The 25232-nt window shown below is 40.3% G+C and overlaps 2 protein-coding genes across 5 annotated transcripts; one reads left to right on the top strand and one right to left on the bottom strand.

Moving 5' to 3' along the window:
- The first annotated feature begins 14 nt into the window (after positions 1-14).
- On the top strand, positions 15-3018 carry tmed1b (transmembrane p24 trafficking protein 1b). Its single transcript, XM_058084192.1, has 5 exons — positions 15-272; positions 614-711; positions 791-980; positions 2205-2372; positions 2447-3018. Exons 1-5 carry the CDS (start codon positions 96-98, stop codon positions 2495-2497), a joined length of 684 nt encoding a protein of 227 aa, XP_057940175.1. The 5' UTR covers positions 15-95; the 3' UTR covers positions 2498-3018.
- An 824-nt stretch (positions 3019-3842) lies between these two features.
- dnm2b (dynamin 2b) lies at positions 3843-24626 on the bottom strand. Of its 4 annotated transcripts, none has more exons than XM_058083826.1 (20): positions 24219-24626; positions 21479-21552; positions 20100-20249; positions 19807-20010; positions 18559-18657; positions 18237-18397; positions 17081-17223; positions 16829-16964; positions 16678-16745; positions 16267-16405; positions 13229-13315; positions 13069-13139; positions 11028-11082; positions 10258-10368; positions 8197-8306; positions 8015-8126; positions 7644-7811; positions 6084-6310; positions 5598-5837; positions 3843-5266 (listed from the first exon to the last, which is right to left on the bottom strand). In XM_058083826.1, exons 1-20 carry the CDS (start codon positions 24377-24379, stop codon positions 5200-5202), a joined length of 2583 nt encoding a protein of 860 aa, XP_057939809.1. In that variant the 5' UTR covers positions 24380-24626; the 3' UTR covers positions 3843-5199. The 4 variants fall into 4 exon arrangements, with proteins under 4 accessions (XP_057939809.1, XP_057939801.1, XP_057939817.1 ...); XM_058083818.1 differs by lacking the exon at positions 16267-16405 and adding an exon at positions 14935-15073 and having other exon boundaries at positions 3843-5269; XM_058083834.1 differs by lacking the exon at positions 16267-16405 and adding an exon at positions 14935-15073.
- Positions 24627-25232: the final 606 nt, after the last annotated feature.

Here is a 25232-nt window from a genome sequence, read left to right as displayed (position 1 = left end):
TTTCAGCCAATCACTACTCGAGAAAGTTCTCTTGCGGAAGAAGGATGTCAAGGAATGCTTGAATGTAGCCAGTAACTCCGTTTTATTTTCTCGGAATGGATTTTAGGGCTGTAACTCGGCTGCTTGTCCTCGCAGTTTTGGGATGGTGTTTTGGGGAAGTGTACAGTGACGGAGAGGAGAGCAGCGAGTTCACGTTCCTGTTGCAAGCCGGGAAATCGGATTGTTTCTTTCAAAGGGCAATACAGAATGGTAGGATGGAGGTGGAATATCAGGTAACTGTGTGCTCAGGAGGGTCCCAGCATTTAGACGTCGCCACTATCTTAAGTTCTTAATAAGTTAACTTATTGTATTAAAAACACTTTACTGAATCAAATGGAGTATTTAAAAAACATTGAATTCCCAGATACAGTAAGTGAACCTATTTTTAATTGCAGAATGGGTGTGAATTAATTAAAAGGGGTAGGTGTTTAAATATACTTTGCTTCTTCTTACTCCTTTTCGGACATGTTGAATTGTGCAAATGACCATGAAGACATGCATATAATACTCAATACTCTTAACAGCACAATGGCAGTACTGTTGTTCATCGTGTGTGTGTGTGTGTTAATACCAGGTAATAGGAGGTGCCGGCATGGATGTGGACTTCACCATCATCTCTCCAGAAGGCACGCTGTTGATTGCAGAGTCCCGGCGCTCCGATGGACTTCACATGTTAGTACAACCACAAATTGCATACTGGAATGTTCTCCAAACACCTGCCTTTGCTTCTGGTTTCCTTCTATTTACTCAGGGTGGAGACCACAATGGAGGGAGACTATCAAGTCTGCTTTGACAACAGCTTCAGCCACTTCTCAGAGAAGTTGGTGTTCTTCGAGCTCTATGTGGAGGGTCAAGGAGGAGACGTGGATGGTGATGAAGAGTTGGGCGGATTAGAGGAGTCGGATGAAAACATGCTGCAGTACAAGTTGCAGGACATGCGGGTGAGATGTGTTGACGACTCGCATACAACTGTGGTCAGGTCATACAGGTACACTCAACATGGCCGTGAATGTCAAAATCATCATTTTTGGCATAAACGTCTGCTAGGTCGCTACAGTATCCTTGAGCATGTTTAAGGATCTGATGTGATGAAAGCGACAATAATACCTCTACAGTGTTGTGCTGTTTCAATTACTTTAATTCTAAGTCATGTACCACCTAATCCTGCAAATTAGCTCTTTTATGCTCTTTTGCTGTGCTTTGTTTGCAACAACATGGTACGTAATATTCAGGGAAGAACTAAATTTGAAACACTTCTATGCTAGGACTACATTAAAAAGCCATAGCATTTCAGTATGTGGAATCAAACTATGGAATGGATTGAGTAAGGACCTCAAACAATGCACAACGATGAGCCAATTCAAGAAACAATACAAGCAGTTGATGTTTGCTAAATACAAGGATGAAGAGTCTTGAACCAGTCATGATGTGCTATATATATCACTATATTGACACTTACTATGGTACACATTATGTCATTGGATGCTCATATCACCTTGTACCGAAGTACGAGGTGCATTAAAAAAAAAAAAAAAAAAAAACCCTTTAACTGTATTTTGGAAAGCAGGAAGTGAACAAATATAACAGTTACTGATTGTAAAAGTACCAGATGGAGGAGTACGATTTAATAAGCTTTGCTTCTTCCTACTCCTTTTGGACATGTGGAACTGTGAACTGATTATGGGATGCACTCAATTGTAATCTGATGCATGTTCATTCATTAATTCATTCATTTTCTACAGAAATGAAATAAAACCATTACCATTACTGTTACCAATATGTTGTTAAAAAGTAACGGAAAAAAATAATTAAAATAAAAGTCTTCATTAAATATAAAGCAGGTTGCAGGGGTGTCTGGAAAATACAGGAAGCAGAGATGAAGATGCTGAGGTTCTCATTGGGAGTGACCAGGATGGATAGGATCAGGAAGGAGTACATGAGAGGGACATTACATGTTAGAGGCCTTGGAGATAAAGTCAGAGAGGCCAGACTGAGATGGTTGGGACATGTCCAGAGGAGAGATAGTGAATATATTGGTAGAAGGATGCTGCGTTTAGAGCTGTTTAAAGTCCAAAGTGTGAAGTAATGCAAAAATTAATCGATTAATCTGTGATTAAAAGCTCTCCTAATGTGCTTGTTTAATAGTAAATAATTGTACTCCTCAGGAGTACATGGATTCTATGCACAAACGACTGGAGCGTGGTCGGCAAATGCAGACAGTGCTGCGAGCCTTTGAGGCACGGGATCGAAACCTCCTGGAAGACAACCTCTGGAGGGTCTCGTTTTGGTCGTGTGCCAGCGTACTGGTGATGCTGGGCGTGGCTTTCACCCAGGTAACACACGCATGATACTGTGTAGAGATTGTGAGTAGCATGGTTGGCATTTACATGTTTGTCGACTTTTGCAGGTCTACACCGTGCGCAAACTCTTTGACGATAAGCGGAGGGTGTGCACATAGGAGGGACTTTCTGCGGTGAGACAACACCTGCAGGGAATCCAGCTGTTAAGATGTGGAGATACTGATATTTAATTCAAATGAGTAGCAGCAGTCTGAGCAATAACCAACAGTTCACAGCGGCCTTTTCCTTCCTTTAGTGCCTTTTTAGTGTTGAATCATACGGATGCATTTTAAAAGGCAATGCAGGGCATTTTGCAGTTAAAAAGATATTTCTTCTAAATGTCCGGTAAAGGTGAAAAGTCAGTGAATGGCTCGGTTCTTCCAGTTTACAAGGGGAAACTTTGTGCAATAATCTTTTTTTTTGTTCCTCTTTGCCGTTTTTGAAGTTGAATTGTATGATTTCTAGTTTGTGTGCACACGTGCCAGCACTGCTATACATCACGTCAAATATGCCAATAGCAATGTGCCTGTGTTTAATGCTCTGTGAGTTGACCCCTTTTTTTCTTTTCTTCTGTATTGTGTTTATTTTCCTTGTCAACAAAAAGTACTGCCGTAGTAAAATTAAAAGTATAAGGTTTTCATGGTAGGCATGGCATTGATTTTAATAAATATTTTACAGTGTAAAATCATGACTTCTTGAGAATTGTCATGGATGTTGAGTAAAAGCTCAGCTATTAAAAACAATAAAATCACAGCACTAAAAACTCCTATGCAACATTTTTGTAGGTTTTGTATTCGTTTAGTTTTATACACACACACACTGCACGGTGGATGATTGGTTAGCGTGCAAGGCCACACGGCTAGGAGGACCTCTGTGTGGAGTTTGCATGTTCTTCCTGTGTATGCGTGGGTTTTCGGCAAAATTTCCTCCCACATTCCAAAAACATGCTAGGTTAATTGGTGACTCCAAAATTGTCCATAGGTAAGAATGTGAGTGTGAATGGTTGTTTGTCTATATATGCCCTGTGATTGGCTGGCGACCAGTCCAGGGTGTACCCCGCCTCTCGCCTCTCACTCCAGCATGCCCGCAACCCTCATGAGGCTAAGCGGTACAGAAAATGGATGTATATATACATATATTCATGCTGTTATGTGGTTAGGTATTATGTTAAGTAATATTAGGCATATAACATCAAGCATATAATGACAAAATTATCTCAAACCTAATAACTATTCCATACAGTGGCCACCTTCTGACACTCATTTCAACCAAAAATCCCACAATTTGAAAATGTATGAATAATTTTTAGTTTAATTGCACATTCATACTCCTCATTTTTAGAAGCACAAATTCCACACGGCATTTCTGAGCAGCCAGCCATCTTCCATCACCTGTAGTTGCTACGAGAGGAGGCGTGTGCAGGTCGTCTGTGAGGGAAAACCGTATCATTGTTAGCGTCGTAGTACAATGAAAATAACAAGACGCCACATAGAATACAGCAAATACATTGTGTAAAAGTGGAGTTTTCACACCTGTATTCTTCCTAGCCGGGCATGAATAAATACATTTATTCTGTTGCCAGTAGCAACTGCAGTTACCATAGCGACACGTCCAGAAAAATGAAACATCCAATCACCGTCTTTACCTGCCTTTAATGTAAATTAGATACGTTACCTGAGCTGACCTTCTTTGTGAAGCTTACAGGAGCGCTCTTGCATGCTATCTATTTCACTATCTGTACACAAGGGAAGATATCATGCACAAAGGGGTTGAGAAAAGCCCAGGACAGGTACGGCTTTGCATGGCAACTAAGACAGAAAGAAAAGCACACCCTCACCGTATTAAGACCATCATTTAATCAACAATTTGAAAAACAGTCCCTTTTATGACGTTATTTATGGCTTTTGAGGTGATAACGATGATACACGGTGGAGCTCAAGGATTCAAAGGTTGAGCACTGGAGGGAGATAAATGATAAGGATATAATCAATTCTAACTGTATAATAGCTATGATGCTGAAACGGGTTACAATAGTAATCTACCAAAAATATGAAATCACAGTCATTTATGTCATTGATTGAAGGACGACTTTGTAAAATATACTAATAATAATTTTTTAGGGCGGCACGGCGGTCTAGTGGTTAGCGCGCAGACCTCACAGCTAGGAGACCAGGGTTCAATTCCACCCTCGGCCATCTCTGTGTGGAGTTTGCATGTTCTCCCCGTGCATGCGTGGGTTTTCTCCGGGTACTCCGGTTTCCTCCCACATTCCAAAAACATGCTAGGTTAATTAGCGACTCCAAATTGTCCATAGGTATGAATGTGAGTGTGAATGGTTGTTTGTCTATATGTGCCCTGTGATTGGCTGGCCACCAGTCCAGGGTGTACCCCGCCTCTCGCCCGAAGACAGCTGGGATAGGCTCCAGCACCCCCGCGACCCTCGTGAGGAAAAAGCGGTAGAAAATGAATGAATGAATGAATGAATAATTTTTTAGGTCTGCATCCAAAGCAGACAAATGACCAACAGGGCTACTCACCTATTGAGGTGCTTAGCTGATAGAAATCTCCTTTATCATTGCTTTAAAAAATTCTATTCAAATCAAATCAACATTAGTATGAAAGACAAAAACGTGATGGTTCATAGAGTCATTAGACTTATAGTATCAATTTACACAATGTCGCTGTGCATGTTGTTAAAGAACTACACCAACACTCAAAATGATAAACATCATGTCTCTGAGATGTACAGATAACTCATTGGAAATACAAAAGTGAAAAAAGTGAACAAAATGCATTTGTGGGTATGTGTCTGTGTTTGTTTCTAGTCAAGCAGGGAAGGTTCTGAAGGACGTACAACGTTGGGTCGGTGGGGAGCCGCCGGGGGTCTTCTGCTGCAGGAGGATGGAAGTAGGGTAGTATTGGGGGGGAAAAGGGAAGAAACATGCAAGTGAAGATATCATCAGCCAGTCATGCACCAGGACCACCAAAGCAGCACAAAGTGAAGCACAACACTGCCACCATCGATGTCCATAAAAAAGCCCCATTTATAGAAAGTTGTATTGTCTTCTCGTCCACTTTATGTTTCTTTACGTTAATATCACAATAAAATAGGAGTAGTACCAAAATAACAAGAATGAAGAATTCATTGACACATGTTTTTTTTGTTACGGAGCTGACACATTCAGCGCCGTATTCAACTATGTATCGAATCATATCTACCTTGGGATGCCGGGCGGCAGCGCGGGGGGCACACGAGCTGGCCTGGAGGGGATCACAGGCACGTTTGGATCAAAACCGGCCTGGGCTGGTGGTGGTCCAGGTCGCGTAGGCACTGGAGGGGCTCCGAATGCTGGTGAGGGGTTGAGCGGAGGGGGAGGACCGGGCGTGGGTCCTCTGACTGCAGGGGGTCGGCTTGGAGGGGGCGCTGTTGCCGAGCCAGTGCGGGCACCTGCAGGAGGACTGGAATAGGGGAACATTTCAGTACATTTGAAAAATCCATGTAATCCATAAATACAGTATTTTCTCAAACAGTGGCTTCCACTCTAATACCCCAAGTGAATATTTCCTTATTTCCTTTTTTTCTTAAAATAACTACAACTAATTAGACCTACTCGCTATCTGCCCCCCTGCCACAATTTAAGGAAACCCCAAAACCGATATTGCTGATTCAAGCAAGTAACCCTTCTTTCTTTTTGTGCTTGTTACCCAGAATCCTTGACCATCCAAGTGTCGTCGACAGGCGGAGGCACAGGAGTGAAAACAGTGGTGGTGGTGATGTCACCAATAATGACCAGCGATTCCTTCAGGGCGCGGTACATCCTCAGCATCTCGTCTCTCCTCTGGGCTTGCTCAGCAGACTCCTCCATCAGGCTGCTTTGGTCCCCAGCTGAGTACAGGTAGGCTAGCAGTTCAGAGTGGATGAAGTCCTTTGCCTGGAGGTCAAAAAACACGTTATTTCAGCAACATTTGATATCATTGAATACCAAATATTGGCTTAACATGGGCATTTTTTAAATATTTTTGGTGTTATTTATTGGAGCAGATCTTAAAAATGTCCACTTATTAAAAAAAATGTCAAATTAAAAATGAAAATAAAAGTAACGGGGCAGACTACTTAACCAATTAATATATTAATCAAGGGTTGGGTAAAAATAAAACTCCAAAATCCTACTAAATAATTTTATTATACCACTATACTGCTTGTTTTTGCTTACGACTTTGACATACATTAACCTTTCATTCATTCATTCATTTTCTACCGCTTTTTCCTCGTCGCGGGGGTGCTGGAACATATCCCAGCTGTCTTCGGGCGAGAGGCAGGGTACACCCTGGACCGGTCGCCAGCCAATCACAGGGCACATATAGGCAAACAACCATTCACACTCACATTCATACCTATGGACAATTTGGAGTCGCCAATTAACCTAGCATGTTTTTGGAATGTGGGAGGAAACCGGAGTACCCGGAGAAAACCCACGCATGCACGGGGAGAACATGCAAACTCCACACAGAGATGGCCGAGGGTGGAATTGAACCCTGGTCTCCTAGCTGTGAGGTCTGCGCGCTAACCACTAGACCGCCGTGCCGCCCATACATTAACCTATCGTATAGCCTTAAAAAAAATCCATATACTCAAGCAGCAACTGTCAGTTTTTAATATATTTTAATATATTTTATATATAGTTTTTAATTATATATATTTTTTTTAATATATCTGTATCGTTTTCATATTTTACTGTACTGAAATCTAGGATGCTGTGACTACTAAATGGCAGTTTTGGTGTGTTTTTTGGTGACTTTTTTCCTTTGTGGCAAATGTTTCCTTTTTGTGTATCTTGCACCGTGTGAATCCGCTAAGCCACTGGTCACTGCCGCCGTCTCACTGTGTGTGACTGGCCAATCACAGAGCGTGAAGAGCAAATACAGAATGACCATTTCCTTTAAACATAAATAATACAGATAATAAAATGTGCTGTGTAACTGTGTATTAACCAATGAATGTTGTATTTTGGTGTGTCTTCTATTCTGTTTACTTGCTTTATTCAACTCCATTCTTCTGTAAAGTGTCTTTGAGTATTTTTAAAAGCGCTATACAAATAAAATGTACTATTATTATTAAAATGTATTATTGTTTCATTCTTGTTTATAAAGAGTATCCCACTCATCCTTAGTCTTTACTACCTGAAAGCTTATCAAATGGCCTGAATCAAAGACTCAAAAAGGCTCTAAAATTCTCCAGAGTTATCAAAAAAGAGGTAAACCTACATTGTTGATCATGAGGTGCATGATGGTCTTAGGCATGAGGTCTCTGATGGACTTGTTGACAATGCTTATGTAGGAGTCCACCAAGTTGCGGATCGTCTCCACCTGACGCTCCAACTGTGGGTCCATAGACACGGTGTCGCCTGGATTCATGGCGTCCTCATTTTCACGCTGTAGTAGCACGAAGCAGAGAGAGAAGAAGGGAATTAATATCCAAAAACTTAAAGCGAGCTGAGTGAAAAGACAAACAGTTAAAATGTAAAAAGACCGAAAAAAAAAATACTTTTTAATTTTGCTGGAACGTGTCCCTGTAACTGTCACTTTCAAATATCCTTGGGCCGCATTTGGATGTTACTATTTCAAAATGTTAACACCTGGTCTTTCTCTGGGTAAACACCAGCTCTGAGGAACGAGGCTTTCCAGCTGTCAACATCCTCCTGAGTGTCACACGCCAGCTCGATCTGCCGCAGGTCTTTATACACGTTTCTGTGTAAACAAGACGGGAAAAGATGTTAAAAGTTTTAAGGATACTCGCGGCTGCCCTCGGAGGACTCACCTCTGCTCGGTATTGAAGATGGCAAAGACGTGTTTGCTGGACATGAATCCCTTTTCCGCGTCTCTGAGCTTCAGGTTGTCTAGAGGGAGCATGTACTTCTTCTCTTTCTCCTGATTAACCACAAAACATGCAGGCAGTCTGCTATCAAGTCTCAGGTGTGTTGTTACTACTCAGTTTTGATTCACAGAAAAAAAAAATGGTTGGGCCACCCTTAGCGGTAAAATAAATAGTTGAAATAAATTGTTCAATAACTTTGGTAATAATACACCTTGTACCGAAGTACGAGGTGATATGACCACACAATGACATTATGTGTACCATAGTCACTATATTGACAGTTACTATGGTACTATATTGACAGTTACTATGGTACTAGTCACTATATTGACAGTTACTATGGTACTATATTGACAGTTACTATGGTACTAGTCACTATATTGACAGTTACTATGGTACTATGGTACACATAATGCCATTGTGTGGTCATGTCACCTCGTACTTCGTAACTTCAGTAACTGTTACATTTGTTCACTTCCTGCTTTCCATAATACAGTTTACGAAGTACGAGGTGATATGACCACACAATGACATTATGTGTACCATAGTACCATAGTAACTGTCAATATAGTGACTATGGTGCACATAATGTCATTGTGTAGTCATATCACCTTGTACTTCGTAAACTGTATTATGGAAAGCAGGAAGTGAACAAATGTAACAGTTACTGATTGTAAAAGTACCAGATGGAGGGGTAGGATTTAATAAGCTTTGCTTCTTCCTACTCCTTTTGGACTCCTTATGTGGAACTGGGAACTGATTATGGGATGCACTCAATTGTAATCTGATGCATGTTCAAATGAAATACAACCATTACCATTACCATTACCAATATGTTGTTAAAAGGTAACGGAAAAAAATTATTAAAATAAAGGTCTTCATTAAATATAAAGCAGGTTGCAGAGATGAAGATGCTGAGGTTCACTTTGGGAGTGACCAGGATGGATAGGATCAGGAACAAGTTCATCAGATGGACAATACATGTTAGACGCCTTAGAAATAAAGTCAGAGAGGCCAGACTGAGATGGTTGGGACATGTCCAGAGGAGACATAGTGAATATATTGGTAGAAGGATGCTGTGTTTAGAGCTGCGACGTAGGAGGCGTAGAGGAAGACCAAAGAGGAGTTTTATGGATATAGTGAAGGAGGACATGAGGGTAGTTGGTGTGACAGAAGACAGGGTTGGATGGAGGAGATTGATTAGTTATGGCGACCCCTGAAGGGAAAAGCCCAAAGAGAAAGAAAAAGGGGTCTCCAACTTTCATCAATATTAGAGCTGTCAAACTAAACTAGTCTGTGCTTTCAAGCTGCAGAGATACATGACAATAGGTTAGGTCAGGGGTGGGCAAACTTTTTGACTCGCATTGATATGACAAAATTTACGGGGGGGCAGACTATATATTTTACACGTAACAGTCCACCTGGTATTATTGTATCTGTAAAATTGTCATGCAATCTATTATTATTTATTATTTTATATTTAAATATTAAAAAATAATAAAATATTATAATAATTACAATAAAATTAAAATAATAATTATTATATTATTATTATGTAAAATATGCAAATATAACAATATTATATATAATTAATATAATAATTAGCATTAATATAATAATTATAATAATCATAATAGTTCTAATAATATTATAATAATCTATTAATCTAATAATAATAATAATAATTATTATTATTATTATGTGCTTGTGTCCCTTTTTTCAGGAGCACTTTGTAAACAACAGACCATGTCAAAAAACGAAATTGATAAAACCATCAAAAGGTTGGCTCAGGCCATGATGCCAGGTTGTATGTTGAGTTTAAATGAAATACTTTGGAAAGATTGGGCGGGCCGTATTCAAACACTTGGCGGGCCGGATGTGGCCCCCGGGCCGTAGTTTGCCCACCCCTGGGTTAGGTATGCATGCTGCACTTCTTTTAAAGATGATTTTTAAAACGTTTTTTTTTTAGCTAAATTGATGTAATTAAAGCGTAAGCTACTTTACCTCCTCATCTTTGTACCAGGAAAGCGACTCTGCGGTGAGCACAAACCAGTAGTCCTTGGAGCCTCCCTTCATGATGCTAATGTTGATTGTCAGCCAGCCTCGGCGGATAACCTGCACATGAGAGAAAAAAACAGTAAGCAAATATACACAAACCACAAAACCTAACCCCGACTGTAAAATAGAATCCCGAGAAATTCAACGTTAAAGACACCCTTGCAAGTCACACCCGCGTAGAAACAAAGCCAAACATACAAACGCAACAAAGACAATCTAAAATGAAATGATGACAGGCGTGAAAGACAATCACCTTCCGTTCATCCGTCTCTCCGTCAGAGTGACACACAAGTAAACAAAAGGGAACTGACACACAGGGATAAACAGCCGACCAGTTTGTGTGATGGTATTGTAGAACTGGAGCGTCAATTTGTCAAAGTGTTGACGTGTGTGGCAATATTTGAGTGGGATAAATTTAGTGTGCAATAAATGGAAATGGCATCAGAGACCGTTATTTCTTCTTCTTAAAGACAGATTTAATGTCAATTCAAATACCACAAGACTCTCCCTGCGTCTTCAAATGTGGGAACAGTATAGGATATAAAGGTGTATAAAGAAAATAGGCAAACAAAAGGGCAAATACAACAATAGTGTTAGTATAAAGCCACAAAAGGCACACATGGGCGTGACAACACACACAGGAAATGGACAGCTGTCATGAAATTCCATGACTTCAGATTGAGCTGTATCTTTTGTTCCAAAAGTGAATTCATTACCTGGTTAGGCATGACTCTCTTCTTGGTAGCGTTAGGGGCGGTCCTCTGCTGGGCGCTGCAATATGAGAAGTGTTGCATAACTAATCATGTGAAACTATTACTATGGCGACAATAATCATTTATTTATTACACTCATCATTATTCTGCAAAGGCTAAATCAATTTACACTCCGTCAATTGTTGTCCTTGTTGAACTCTGCCCCCCATTGCCCACCCCTTCCACTACTTACATCCCCCCGCTGATGTATGCCCCCCCATCACTTCATTGCACTATTGTACATATTGCACTATTGTACATATTACTGTAATATCTTGTTACATTCATAAATCATACTGTTTATAATTTATATAATCTGCAATAGCCATACTCTAGTCCAGGGGTGGGCAAACTACGGCCCGGGGGCCACATCCGGCCCGGGGGCCACATCCGGCCCGTCAAGTGTTTGAATGTTCTTTCCAAAGTATTTCATTTAAACTCAACATACGAACTGGCATCATGGCTTGAGCCAACCTTTTGATGGTTTTATCAATTTTGTTATTTGATGTGGTCTGTTGTTTACAAAGTGCTCCTGAAAAAAGGGACACAAGCATAATGATGATAATAATAATAATAATAAATTTAAAAATATTTAAATATAAAATATTTAAATAAAAATATTTAAATATAAAATATTTAAATAAAAAGATTTAAATATAAAATATTTAAATAAAAATATTTAAATATAAAATATTTAAATATAAAATATTTAAATATAAATATAAAATAATAAATAATAATAGCAGATTGCATGACACTTTTACAGATACAATAATACCAGGTGGACTGTTACGTGTAAAATATATAGTCTGCCCCCCCGTTTTGTTAAATCAATGCGGCCCGCGAGTCAAAAAGTTTGCCCACCCCTGCTCTAGTCACTTCATTGCAACACTGTACATATTACTGTTATTATATATTGTCACATCCATACTGTTTATAATTCTGTATAATCTACAATAGCCATATTATAGTCATTTATATCCCTGTACATATCCTCACTGTATTATAGTCATAGCCTGTTATAGTTTTTTACATAGATCTGTCCATTTTTTTTTCTACATTTACTTACTACTAAGGTACTTATAAAATTGCACTTCTGGTTGGATGCTAACTGCATTTTGTTGCCCTGTACAAGTGACATGAGCAATAACAATAAAGTTGAATCTAATCTAATTGAATCTAATCTAATCAATGTATTGCTCAAAGGCACGTCGACAGTAGTCAGCAAGCAGACTAGCTTCTGTCGAATGAAAAAATAAAATTTCTTTGTTTCCTCCAAATGTCAATTTTTTTGGTTTTGAAGGCATCTTTACACACTGAGCTACCGCCACCCAAATTATAACACTAATGATGTTTCAACTATTCATATGTTGCAAGAAAATTCAACAGCAATAAGTCCTTAATGTGAGCACTGAAAATATCACCAGTCCACTTTCGGATAGGCTCCGGCATAGAACATGGATAGATGTCAGATGGATATTTTCCTGTGTGTTTTGGCCTCTCATCCACTTGCAAAATAGCTTTTGAGTGTGAAAATAGAGCTTCCAAAAATGTTGTGTTTGTGTGTGAGCAGAAGAAAAGATTTTTGGCTTGTGTCATAACAAATGTGCAGCATTAGCTCGTGTTTTTGAACTTTATTTAACAACTAAACATGAAGTCATTGACTTACGTGTGTTGTTTTCATTTCAGGGGCAGCTGTAGACGCCCATGCGTGTGCCATAAAACACAATAAAAAAAATTCATGGAGTTTCCTGGGCTCCATGTAAGTGTGTGCCGATGTATAATATAATAAAATAATAAATATAATATAATAATATAATAAATAATGATAATGTACACATTATTTGACATCTAACTATATTGATGAATAGATGCATTATAATGTGCAACCAAGTCATTTCAAGAAGCATGATGCATGATGCATGATGCATTTTACAGAGTTCTACTGACAGCAAAGCAATCCGGACTTCCTCATATATGGGCTGCAGATTAAACAATATCTCACTTTGCAAATCCAATGAAGTCCTCATGATTAGTGTTGATGTAGGAGAGTTCAATGTCAATCAACAGGAGCACCTGGCAGACCAAACATAACACACGTTGGCAAATGAGTTGAAATGACATCCAAGTTGCAACACGTACATGACACGTGTGTACACACTGACCTGGTCTTTAGTCTTACTGTCTCTCTCTCTGATGTAGGTGGTGACGATTCGCTCCGTCTCTTCTCTCAGACGAGGATACGATCCTAACTACATACACACAAAAAGAAGAAACACACTGCTGCGGGTACCACAATTACACAAAACGCACAAACTCTTATCACGTATCAACGCATAAGCGAGGTGTACAATAGAAATACTGCACATGAGGCAAGAACAAGGAAGCATGCAAATGAGTGTCCAGTCAGCTTCAGATATTAAGAATAACCACATAACTAACTTGTTTCGAACAGTCAAGCTGAATAAACAAATACAAGAAAAAATATTCCTCTAAAGTTGTACTGCTTCTGAGTGCATACTACTGCCTGTCATGCATGGTACTACACAACCATTCATTCATTCATTCATTTTCTACCGCTTTTTCCTCACAAGGGTCGCGGGGGGTGCTGGAGCCTATCCCAGCTGTCTTCGGGCGAGGGGCGGGGTACACCCTGGACTGGTCGCCAGCCAATCACAGGGCACATATAGACAAACAACCATTCACACTCGCATTCATACCTATGGACAATTTGGAGTCGCTAATTAACCTAGCATGTTTTTTGGAATGTGGGAGGAAACCGGAGTACCCGGAGAAAACCCACGCATGCACGGGGAGAACATGCAAACTCCACACAGAGATGGCCGAGGGCGGGGACCGAACCCTGGTCTCCTAGCTGTGAGGTCTGCGCACTAACCACCAGACCGCCGTGCCGCCACTACACAACCAGAGACTGCTAATGTTAGCTGCAGGATTGTTAGGTCCATTGCCACTGATCAAGGTATCAGGGTAGCTGAAAATACACGTGTAGGCCACACAGCTAGGAGACCCGAGTTCGATTCCCCGCTCAGGCATCTCTGTGTGGAGTTTGCATATTCTTCCTTTGAATGCGTGGGTACTCCGGTTTCCTCCCACATTCCAAAAACATGTTAGGTTAATTGGTGAATCCAAATTATCCATAGGTATGAATGTGAGTGTGAATGGTTGTTTGTCTATATGTGCCCTGTGATTGGCTGGCGACCAGTCCAGGGTGTCTGCCTGCGACCCTCGTGAGAATAAGCAGTACAGAAAATGGAAAAACTAACTCGGTATCACATCTTTGTCTTAAAAGTTAATAGAGTCATCTTTTAAGATTTCCTTACACTTAAGATGACAACATGTTTTTTTTTTTCATTTCTGTCAATTTCAAACAAATGGGAGGTCATCCACTGATGTTCTACTGCAGTAGTGTAGCAGCACCTCAAGCTGAGAGGAAACCTTAACTAATCAGTGAAAAAGAGGAAAAGATGAAGGAAATGTTGTGGCGAGGAAAATGAAAGAAAATGGATTGAAAAGCAGGCAAAATATAATCAAAAGTGACTGCAGACATCTTCCCTTTTGGAAAGCTGTGACATTTCTTGGCGTGAACGGTGGGGATTTGTGATAATCAATGAGTGAGGGGGTTGTTAAATCACCACTCCGAGTGTTGATGGGGTAAGTAGGTTGGTCAAGGTCCGGGATCAGAGGGGGCTCTTAAATGTGTCTTTAAAGGGGGAATCACAGGATGAGGTGAGTGCTGAGTGAAGCCTATAATCATTAACAATGAACACGTGAACACTTCTCTCCTGCCTTGGTCATATATTGGACCGTTTTCCATTATCTGGCACTCCATCTCTGTGCTTTTCCAGTTTACCTTTTCAGTGCATTTCCTGATCAGGGCGACAAGCTCGGTGACGACGAGGTCGACACATTTCAGACAGGGGTCTTTCAGCTTAATGATCTGCTTTTTCACTATAGCCTCAAACGCCATGTCTGGAGTGAACAGGCCTGTCCTGTGGTGATGCATCATGGGAGTAGGAGATTTTAATGTCAGGCGAGGCAAAAGTCAGTGCAGTATTGTGTAGAGAAGTGGTAGGGAAGGGTTGCAGGGAAAAGGATAGCCCGAGTTGGGTAAGTCAATTGAGACGACATAGAAGAGTACAACAAAAACATGAAGAGTTAGTATCTAGCATTTAGTTAGTTCTGCTTTGTGTTTAGGCCAATGAAAACAAGCTGCTGGTTTTCCAAGTACTGCAAGACCTCAATCAATTATTTATTATTTTCCCCTGAATCTCAATTATTCATCCTTTTGTTCACATTTTGGAGCTTGTTGCTACAGTAAACCTCGGATATATCGGATTCAATTGTTCCCACTGGTTTTGTCCGATATAAGCGAAATCCGTTATATGCGTATACCGGAAAATGTCCGTTTGTCGGATTTTATCCGTTATAAAAAGGCACTTCCTTGACTATGTTTCCAATGTACCTGGACTGGGCAATGAAAAGAGACGTAAAGTAATGAGAATTTAACTTTATTGGACTCTGAGCATAACAAATTGTTAATTAAGCTAGGCCCTGTTACGCCCGTCAGGCCTACGTTATTTCCAATAGTGAGGTTAAGATCTCATTCACTGCTGTGCTAGTATTATTGACGTCACTCACTTTTATATTTGTCCTAAATCTGGAGCCAGGAGAAAGACAATAGCCAGTGACATCAACAAGATTAGCATAACGATGCGGCCATCCGATATATGCCAGGGAAATTTAATGGAAATGCATTGGAACGGGACTGGAGATTTTGTCCGAAATAGGCCAAATCCGTTATAAAAAATCCGATATATGCAATGAATTTTTATTGGAAATGCATTACAGAAAAATCGGTTCTTTTTTATCTGTCCGTTGTGAGCGAATTTCCGATATATCCGAGTCCGATATATCCGAGGTTTACTGTATAAACCGGTCACATAGCCTCTCAGAAACACCTCAGTGCACCATATATTCACAAAGAGGTCTACGTAAGTGTTAAGGGATGTTAACTCAAGGAAGGAAGCCTGCACAAATGGGTACAAGTTGTAATGTAAAAGTGAAAATGAAGACTAAAACTAATCTACATAAAAATGATAGTCCAGCTCCTAGCTGCACTGCAATTGGCCACCCTCTCTGATGTGCAAACACGGCAGCAGAGCAGGAGACAATGCAGTGATACCTTTTTGGTGCACTGTCTGACTGTGTTGAAGAGCTCCTGGATGACCATATCGATGCATTTCAGACAGGGCTCTTTCAGCTTAATGATCTGCTTTTTCACTATGGCCTCAAACGCCATGTCTGGGGTGAACAGGCCTGTCCTGAAGGACATAGGAATGGGGCAGACAAGGAGCAGGAAACAGGAGATAGACAGGGGAAGAAAACAATACAAGAATGGGCGGCAAGTAGAAGTAGCTATAAACAGTTCAGAGATTACTAAATCAACAGGACGACAAAATGAAACAGGAACAAAAATGATTGATATTGTAAGTATTGTTGCAGGACAAACAAGGGAGACAGCTCACAAGCACAAGATTACACTAGGAGACAAAATGTTTATGTGCAATATGTTCACAGGTTATTCCGAACTTGCCTGACTCCGTGGATGTTTTTGATGGCGTAACTGATCTCCTTCCTCAGTTCCTTCTCGTCAAACTCCATCTACAGCGCAGAACAACAATAATGAGTAAGGAACACACCATTACAATTGCAACCATTATTGCGCGTTCACATCTCCTGCTCACCTTAACTAGCTCAAACGGAAAGCGCTCATGAAAGATGCGGTTAATCTTTGCTCCTCCGGATAAGTTGGAGGTGTCCACTTGATCGCCTGAGCCTTCGATGCACTTTTCAAAATCGACACCAAACTGCTGCACCATCCTGCACATAATGCAGAGGTGAGAGGCAAATTAAACAGCTTTCAAATGGATCAGAGGGTCTTTCTGTGTGTGTGTGTGTGTGTGTGTGTGTGTGTGTGTGTGTGTGTGTGCACTCACTGAAGCAAGGCCTTGGTTTTGCGTGCAGGATCATCAGGGCTAAAGTTTTTATATTGTTCCACCTCTTTTTCAAGGGAAAGCAGCTGGCTTTGGAGCTTGCTGCGTAACCCTGGCAGAGTGTCACGGATGTGGTTGGTAAGTTGCTGTAAAAACACGCACAAAAAGCACAGTTTTGAAAAAAATAAACTGAATTGACTAGAATATAAAATGATATTAACACTTGAAAATATTAAGACCCATCTTGCAACTTGCATGTCCTTTTAACCAACATAATCGGTTCAGTTTAAATTTGTCAGCCCCAGTAACAATGTGTGCAAATTAGTGCTATATAGTATTTTATGTGGCCACTTCTAGTCTTTATTTCCATCACTGAAAGCGTTTAGGTCAGGGGTCTCAAACACGCGGCCCGCGGGCCAAATGTGGCCCGCAGGACACTAGTTTGAGGCCCCGGCCTTGATAAGAAAGTTTAATGTTAGTGCGGCCCGCGCAAGTTTGATATGGATGAAAAAATTATTATGTTTGATTAATGTTCATGTTAAAGGTTAAATAACTGTTAATAGTTATCCTCCCTATCCGTGTGGAAGTGGTAAGTTTTTGGCTATTTAAGTTAAAAGGAAATAACTTGAAGGCTACCGTTCAGGTCGCTAGCCCTCTAGTTTGCGAGTTAGCATGTGTTTCAAGACGCTGCAGTTGCGCAATATGTTGTAAATAAAAAAGTATAAATGTGACTATAGTCGTGTTTTGTCATGTCTACAGGGCTCTAATAATGCTTTGTTCATTTTAATCTGAAAAAAATCATTTGTCTACCCACCAACTATATGTGGTTTCTTAAGTTTTTATTATTTGCCGTTTTATTATTATTATTATTATATTTATTTATTACTGATTGATTGGTTTTTTTTTAGTCTTGATTTGTTTATTTATTTTTCATCTTATTTTGTGCAGAAAAATAAAAATTAAGATATTTGAGAACAGTGGAATATTTTATCAGAGCTTTTATTGTAGAAAATCGCAACCAAAGCACTGAAAAAGTTTGTATATTTTTCTGTTTTTCTGTTTTTTTTTTGAGTCGCTTAGATAACAGGGATCGTTGAAAACATTAAAACATATTTTTCTGAGGTTTCACTATGTGGCCATTGTTACGTGTGTGACTGACCTGATTAAGTGTCTTCTGTAGGTGCGGCGTGCCCATACGCTCTGCAATGTGTCTGTATGCAGGATGGGACAAGAAGAACTTGCGCTCAGCAGCCAAAGCAACATGGATGTCTTTCTTGCCGTCAATGTCCTTCTGGCTACGGTTTACCACTCCAATGTAACCTAATAAGAATTGAAAAAAAATGCTGCAATGTCAAAGCAGATATGAGCCTTTACCGGGTTCAAATTGACAAAACACCGATATATAGATTTCGGTGCTATGTGCTGCAAAAATGGTTGAACAATGATTGGTTTAGTGTGTTGTTGTGGCTGTGCGGCCTCACCCCTGCGGAGAGGAAGGAGTTTATTTTCAAGGATGTCTCGAGCGTCCGTCCCTTCATCCATCAAGTCCAGCTTGGTGATCACTCCAATAGTCCGCAGACCTGAAGACAAATGTGTTGTTGCTAAAAATGTCACCCAGATAGTCCACCCCAGCCAGGGTTTTAATACAAACATTAGAGACTATTTCATTATTTAGTAACAATCTTAATGGGTAGTATGGTGGTTAGTACATTATCTTAATTACAAATGGTGTACCCTGACCCTCCCCTCTCAAAAATGGAAGGATGGATGTATAAAAGTAGAATAATACAAAGCCTCATGTGAAAGGGATGTAAGATAGCTTCACTGTCTGTGAGTACAATGTAAAATTAAGTTTTTAATTAACCTGTGATAGTAACAGGCCCGATTATTGAAATTGAATAGAATAATCTACAATAATCAGTCAACCCAGTGGAAATCGCAGAGAATATATATATATATATATATATATATAACAATATAACAGTCTGACTGATGGTGTAATCTTACAAAGAGCACTGAGCACATCACACTGCATACATTGTATACCTAACAAATATACAAACATGTACTAATACAAACATTACACCGAAATTTACGTTTTTTGTTTGTTACATTCTTCTTTTTCTTGATTATGCAGTTGTCACAGCAGATCTTTTTGATCCGCATACTGATTTTTGCCTTTTATATTTATGGTAATTTTATGGTAATTATAATTAATACTCTTTATATTTTTTCATGAAAGACAGGAAAATGTGTTAGCATAGCGACATTGAGGAGACAATGTAGCAAAGACTATAATCCAACAAACAAAATTTTGGAAATAAGAAAATAAGAGAAGGGGCGGCACGGCGGTCTAGTGGTTAGCACGCAGACCTCACAGCTAGGAGACCAGGGTTCAATTCCACCCTCTGGCATCTCTGTGTGGAGTTTGCATGTTCTCGCCGTGCATGCGTGGGTTTTCTCCGGGTACTCCGGTTTCCTCCCACATTCCAAAAACATGCTAGGTTAATTGGCGACTCCAAATTGTCCGTGGGTATGGATGTGGGTGTGAATGGTTGTTTGTCTATATGTGCCCTGTGATTGGCTGGCGACCAGTCCAGGGTGTACCCCGCCTCTCGCCCGAAGACAGCTGGGATAGGCTCCAGCACCCCCCGCGACCCTCGTGAGGAAAAAGCGGTAGAAAATGAATGAATGAATGAAAATAAGAGAAGAAGAACAAGTTTTCCCACCCTGGGGATCCACCTCCTTTGCAATCTTGAGAGCATCAGAGTTGGCCAGGTCAGTGTTGGCCGGAGTGACGGCCAGGATCAGGCAGCTTTCCTTGGTAATGAACTGTAGCAGCATGTCTCTGATCTGGTGTTCGATGTCGAGAGGCTGGTCCCCGACAGCCACCTTCGTCATCCCCGGCAGGTCAATCAGAGTCAGATTTAACACTGACGGGTATTGATATGAGACAGAAACGACAAAGGAGACATAAAACATGGCAAGGATACTATAGTGTGGGTTCATGTGTTTTCCTCACCATTAGGGGAGTAGACTCGGAGGTTGATGGGGATGGGTGAGATGCCCTTGTTGGATCCGGTGAGTCGATCGGTCTCGGCTTCAATCTCCAAACGGACTTCATCAAAGTCCACAAATTTCCGACCCTTGCAGTGTAGAAACTCTGCATACTCTGTAACGAGAATGTAATGATGCATAAACAGACAACAGACAAATAGGGACAATAATACCGTATAACAACATAATTTCTGGTGTATAAGCCACTACTTTTTTGTTGTACAGCAGCTTAAACAGTGGTGCAGCTAATTTATGGCCATGTTCTAATCTTGTGACATCCCCTTTACTTCAGAACTGCTACTCGTTGTTTAAATATTGTGCCGGTCGAGAGTCAGTGGCAGGAGCCAATCACAAGCTATAAAGGGAACTCACGATGAGCAGCTGAATTAATCATTGCAGCGCCCCGGCAACCATTGCCAATAAAATGCTTTGCTGGGAAGAAATACATAATAGTTGTTTTTTATTCTAAACTCATATTGTAAATATTGAGTGTGAAGTTGCTGTGCGATGATTTTAGTGTTCTTTCTCAAAGGACACCTTGAGTCAGACTGTTAAGAATTTTCTCATAGCTCATGAATGTCTCCTGTCAAATTACGAGCTACCTGTTCCTCACAGACTCGTACGTGCTACAAAATGCTATTTTATGATGTGGACATTTGCGACTTTTAGTGGGTGTGGCTTATACACCGGAAATTACACTATAGTGTGTCTTCGTGCTGTACAACTAGAATATAATACAGTAAACCTCGGATATATCGGATTCAATTGTTCCCACTGGTTTTGTCCGATATAAGCAAAATCCGTTATATGCGGATACCGGAAAATGTCCGTTTTACGCATATATCGGATATATATCCGGTATATGCGTAAATCGGATTTTATCCGTTATAAAAAGGCACTTCCTTGACTATGTTTCCAATGTACCTGGACGCGCAGGCAACGCTGCAAACGCTGCAAATGACGTCACGATTCGGCGAATCGGAGCGCCACGATGCGGCCATCCGATATATGCGAGGGAAATTTAATGGAAATGCATTGGAACGGGACTGGAGATTTTGTCCGAAATAGGCGAAATCCGTTATAAAAAATCCGATATATGCAATGAATTTTTATCGGAAATGCATTACAGAAAAATCGGTTCTTTTTTATCTGTCCGTTGTGAGCGAATTTCCGATATATCAGAGTCCGATATATCCGAGGTTTACTGTATACTAAAACAGACTTCCTCTGAGCTTATACAATTCTTTTTAGAAATACAAACAGTAAAGAACAGAGCAGGTGTGATTTAACATGCATCATCCAGTACATAAACTGGAAATTATCTTCACAAACAATTAAATGTACCTGCTTTATTGTTGACTAGCTGCAGTATGAGAGGACGACGAGTCACGATACCAGAGCCTCGAGGCAAAAAGTCTCTGAAGGAGAAACAGCATATGTTTAACACACATTAACATCAAACACGCATTGCATGCATGTGAATATAGAAAAAATGCACAATTAAGAATGTAGCCATTGTGTCCAGTAGATGTTGGTAAATTACCTTACAAGAGTGTACAAGAGACACATATGACAAATTTATTTTGTGTCCAACCAAGTCCATCAGAATGGAAACTCTTGTTCGATAAAATTGTGATTATTTCCAGGTCAGTGATGACACATCTCTCTAGGCTATGACAGTGTGAAAGCCAGACTGATTGGCAGACTGGAATCCGCAACCGTGGTTCTGGATACAGCCCATCTACATATGTATATCTACATATATTAACTAAATAAACCTGAAGGTTTTTCATGTGATATTGGGTAGTATAACTTGACGAATACAATGATCAAATACATATGTACATATGCTCCTACACGCACATAAACCAGACACTCCCCCAAACTCTGCCTGTTATCCACTGCTGACAGAGCAATCAGGAAATTACACAACAATTCCCGTCCTCTTTCCTCACTATTTCCTGTCACTTGCGAAAGCACCAAATTGTGATAGGATAAAAAATGCTGAAAAAAAAAAGATTTTACAATAATTGCATGAAACACCTGAGAATACCGCTACAAAAATAGCAATACAAAATAGGAAAATGTGCAGAAGATTGAACTTAAAGTCATGTTATATTAAACATTTTGGACTATTACATGACAAATATGACAAACTTAACTCACTATTATAACATCTCCAATACCATACATCAAAGCAATAACATGTATTAACATTATCTTGAATTGCTTACACAGGTATGCATTTGTAGCACATCTTCACTGTGTAAATGTGAATAAATAAATAAATGAATACATTTTTATGGACATCCCAATTACTTGCACTTACTTTTGTGGGCGGCCTTGGAACGTAACATTGGCGACACTAACGTGTGCCGTGTATCTTACTGTAATGTAAACGTTGTTTCTGTTTTGTAATGTCAATAATAGGTTGACTTGTGCACAGTCAAGGGATGCGCCGATCAGGGTTTTATGCTGCTGGGTTTTACGATCATTCAGCACTGAAATCCTCCGATACATATCGTGTGGATTAATTATACATTTTTCAATTTATTTGTGATGAGCATGATTGGCCAGGGGTGCTGTATATAGGGGACAAGTCAGGAAAATTCAAATTCCAGGGTGCCAGTAGCCCTTCTACTGGCTGTACATATATAAAAAAGGAAGCACAAAATTACCTTAATTTAGACAAAAACATATTTTACTTACTTTAACACCTTATTTAAGCAGACTTTGAATGTTAGGTGAAGCAGGTGAAGTGAGAGAGCACTCGTCAAACGCGGTGTCTTCCACCACTGAGAAAGGCTGATCATTTCGTCCAATGAATTCAATAATTTTGCAAAATTTGCAAAATCACTGTTGTCCACATGGCTGCTTCAGCTGCCGTTTGACTGCTGATCACGCCATGAGCCTCGAAAACTCACCATATTGCATCAAGAGTGATGCTGCCCCAAAAGATGTTAGTTCGGGTTGGACATTACACTACAGAACATGGAGTGCTGCGAGACGGAGGAGCCAACAATGTGGTTCTCCCCACCCCCCACATTTCACGGCAAGAGCGTGCCACTTCTGGCTTCAACCACAGTTTAGCTAACAACTGTAAACATAGCGAAGCAGAGCTGTGGGGAGGGCAGTCCTAAAGCACGTCTGGACTACAACGCATGCCCATATAAGGAAGCCCGGCTCACTGTGACATCACAGGGAGCCAGTGTTTCTTTATGTGTGCAAACCTCATTAGCTGAAACTTGGGACGTCGTTTAACACAATAAAAGAACATTATAATGTAATTTATAAGGAAAGTGGTAATGAAAACAGACATGAAAACAGCTCAGACGCCCTTTGTGATGATCGGCTAGAGTGTGTCATACATGCATGACAGCGCAGCTGGTGACATCACTGATGACCCCACACATGAGTAAATCAATGGCCCCACTGTCTCACCCAGGAACCGCTTGGGACCCGCAGACAAAAGGCGACAGGGGACAGGAAGCATCGTGGCCGCCTGTGAATCCATCACCACATTATATAAAACAGATCATCTTCAAATGTTTCTTTTCTTAATTAGCATGAACTGCTAACTGCAACTATGAAACCCTAAACACTATGATTTGTTTTGAGGGGGAATTAATTAAGATTCTGTCAGTCTCACTCAAAATGCACAAGAAATTCATCAGTGCTGGCATTCAGACAGACTCCTACCATCTCTGGCCATTCTCAGCCTAATCATCTATTTATACAGCAGCCACTTAATATTCCAAAGTAACACACTTCTTCTGCTCATTTCAAGTCGGCCCCGACCTATGTAATGCAGGAACAATAAAAGGTGTGTTTACAACCTTAGGGCAACCGCTCTTAAGGAAATAAGACTTTGTTAATATTTTACGGATCAGTTCAGAGTGAAGCTGAGAAAAGGCAGAATAGAAATACTTTTACTACCATTTTCCAAATGTTGATAATTAAATTGCGCAAAAAGTCGTAATTAATGTCAGTGAATAATTCATCTTCCAAATAACAAAATAAAAAAACGACATTTTCCAAAGTACTTAGTCACATCCATCTACAAGATCATTATAAACGCTACAACCTCCCGACGAAATTTTCCAGAACGGAGCTTTTCCCTGCGCTCTGTCCGCCGACGACCGCTATCTGTGGTAGCTCCAAGTTGCAGCTCTGTCCGATGGAGCTGAAGGCGTCCTGGAGCTTGTTGATGAGCGGAATCAGGTCTTCCATCCCCCGATTCCCCATGGTGGCAGCCCGGTCAGCCCAATGGGCTCTCGGTGGCTCCGTACACGGTCAAGTAACAGGCCTCCAGTAAAGTTCCAGATGGCACAGCGGTTTTGTCAAATATGAGTTTTTTTGTGGTAGGAAAAAGAAGCTAGTAAGGACCGACGTGTTCCTGTTGTTATGGAATAAGAAGCAGAATGAATAGCAACACAGTTGTAGGTTAAAAGTAGCCACATTGACTGAAAACTTCTGTCACCATCCGGTCAGGCGACACCCAGCCTCCGACAGGAGATTAAGCCCCACCTTCACTAACATTCCCCCTTCTCATTGGTCAGTCTAGCCGTCAGTCAAACTTCGAATAAATATTGAACGATCAGGTAATTGTAATGTCACGTGGCCCAACTCGCTTTCTTCCTCACCCTTTGCTTCAAATTGAGCTCATAAAGCAGAAAAAAAATATTACCAATAATAAGCAAACGTAGGTTTTAAGCACCCATTTGTGGCCTAAACGCAGAAGGAAAGACGTCACACAAGTTCGCATATGTTCAAATTTCACAGAGCTGTTTACAGTTTAGCCACTAGAGGTCGATATGGGATTGCGCAAGGCAAAAAAAAAATACTTCTGTTAAAAGTGCAATGCGCAATTGTTAGTGAAAGCAATGCTCCTGCAATTTAAGCCATTAAAAAATATATATAATGGTCAAGGAACCATATATGATAGCAAGAAGTCGACAATGTAATGTCATCTTGTAAAATCATCTTGTATAATGCAATATATACCAATAAGAAGTGTCAATAAATTGTTATAAAAATAATAACAATCTTGTATAATATACATATTACATTACAGGTATTGTTATATAGCATAAAAGGT

Source organism: Doryrhamphus excisus, chromosome 1 (assembly GCF_030265055.1).
Source record: "Doryrhamphus excisus isolate RoL2022-K1 chromosome 1, RoL_Dexc_1.0, whole genome shotgun sequence".
NCBI lineage: Eukaryota > Metazoa > Chordata > Actinopteri > Syngnathiformes > Syngnathidae > Doryrhamphus > Doryrhamphus excisus.
Note: the sequence above shows the minus strand (reverse complement) of the source record. Positions and strands in the feature narration are given on the sequence as shown.

Bases quoted from the DNA above. Each gene is read 5' to 3' on its own strand.
- tmed1b (XM_058084192.1), top strand. From the start codon at position 96: ATGGATTTTAGGGCTGTAACTCGGCTGCTTGTCCTCGCAGTTTTGGGA. The intron at 273-613 runs GTAACTGTGTGC...TGTTAATACCAG, and splicing joins GGATGGAGGTGGAATATCAG to GTAATAGGAGGTGCCGGCAT. The intron at 981-2,204 runs GTGAGATGTGTT...TGTACTCCTCAG, and splicing joins ACAAGTTGCAGGACATGCGG to GAGTACATGGATTCTATGCA.
- dnm2b (XM_058083818.1), bottom strand. From the start codon at position 24,379: ATGGGGAATCGGGGGATGGAAGACCTGATTCCGCTCATCAACAAGCTC. The intron at 18,658-19,806 runs GTGGGAAAACTT...ATTTGTCTTCAG, and splicing joins AAAGGAGGTGGATCCCCAGG to GTCTGCGGACTATTGGAGTG. The intron at 5,270-5,597 runs GTAGATATGATT...ATCCTCCTGCAG, and splicing joins CTGCCGCCCGGCATCCCAAG to CAGAAGACCCCCGGCGGCTC.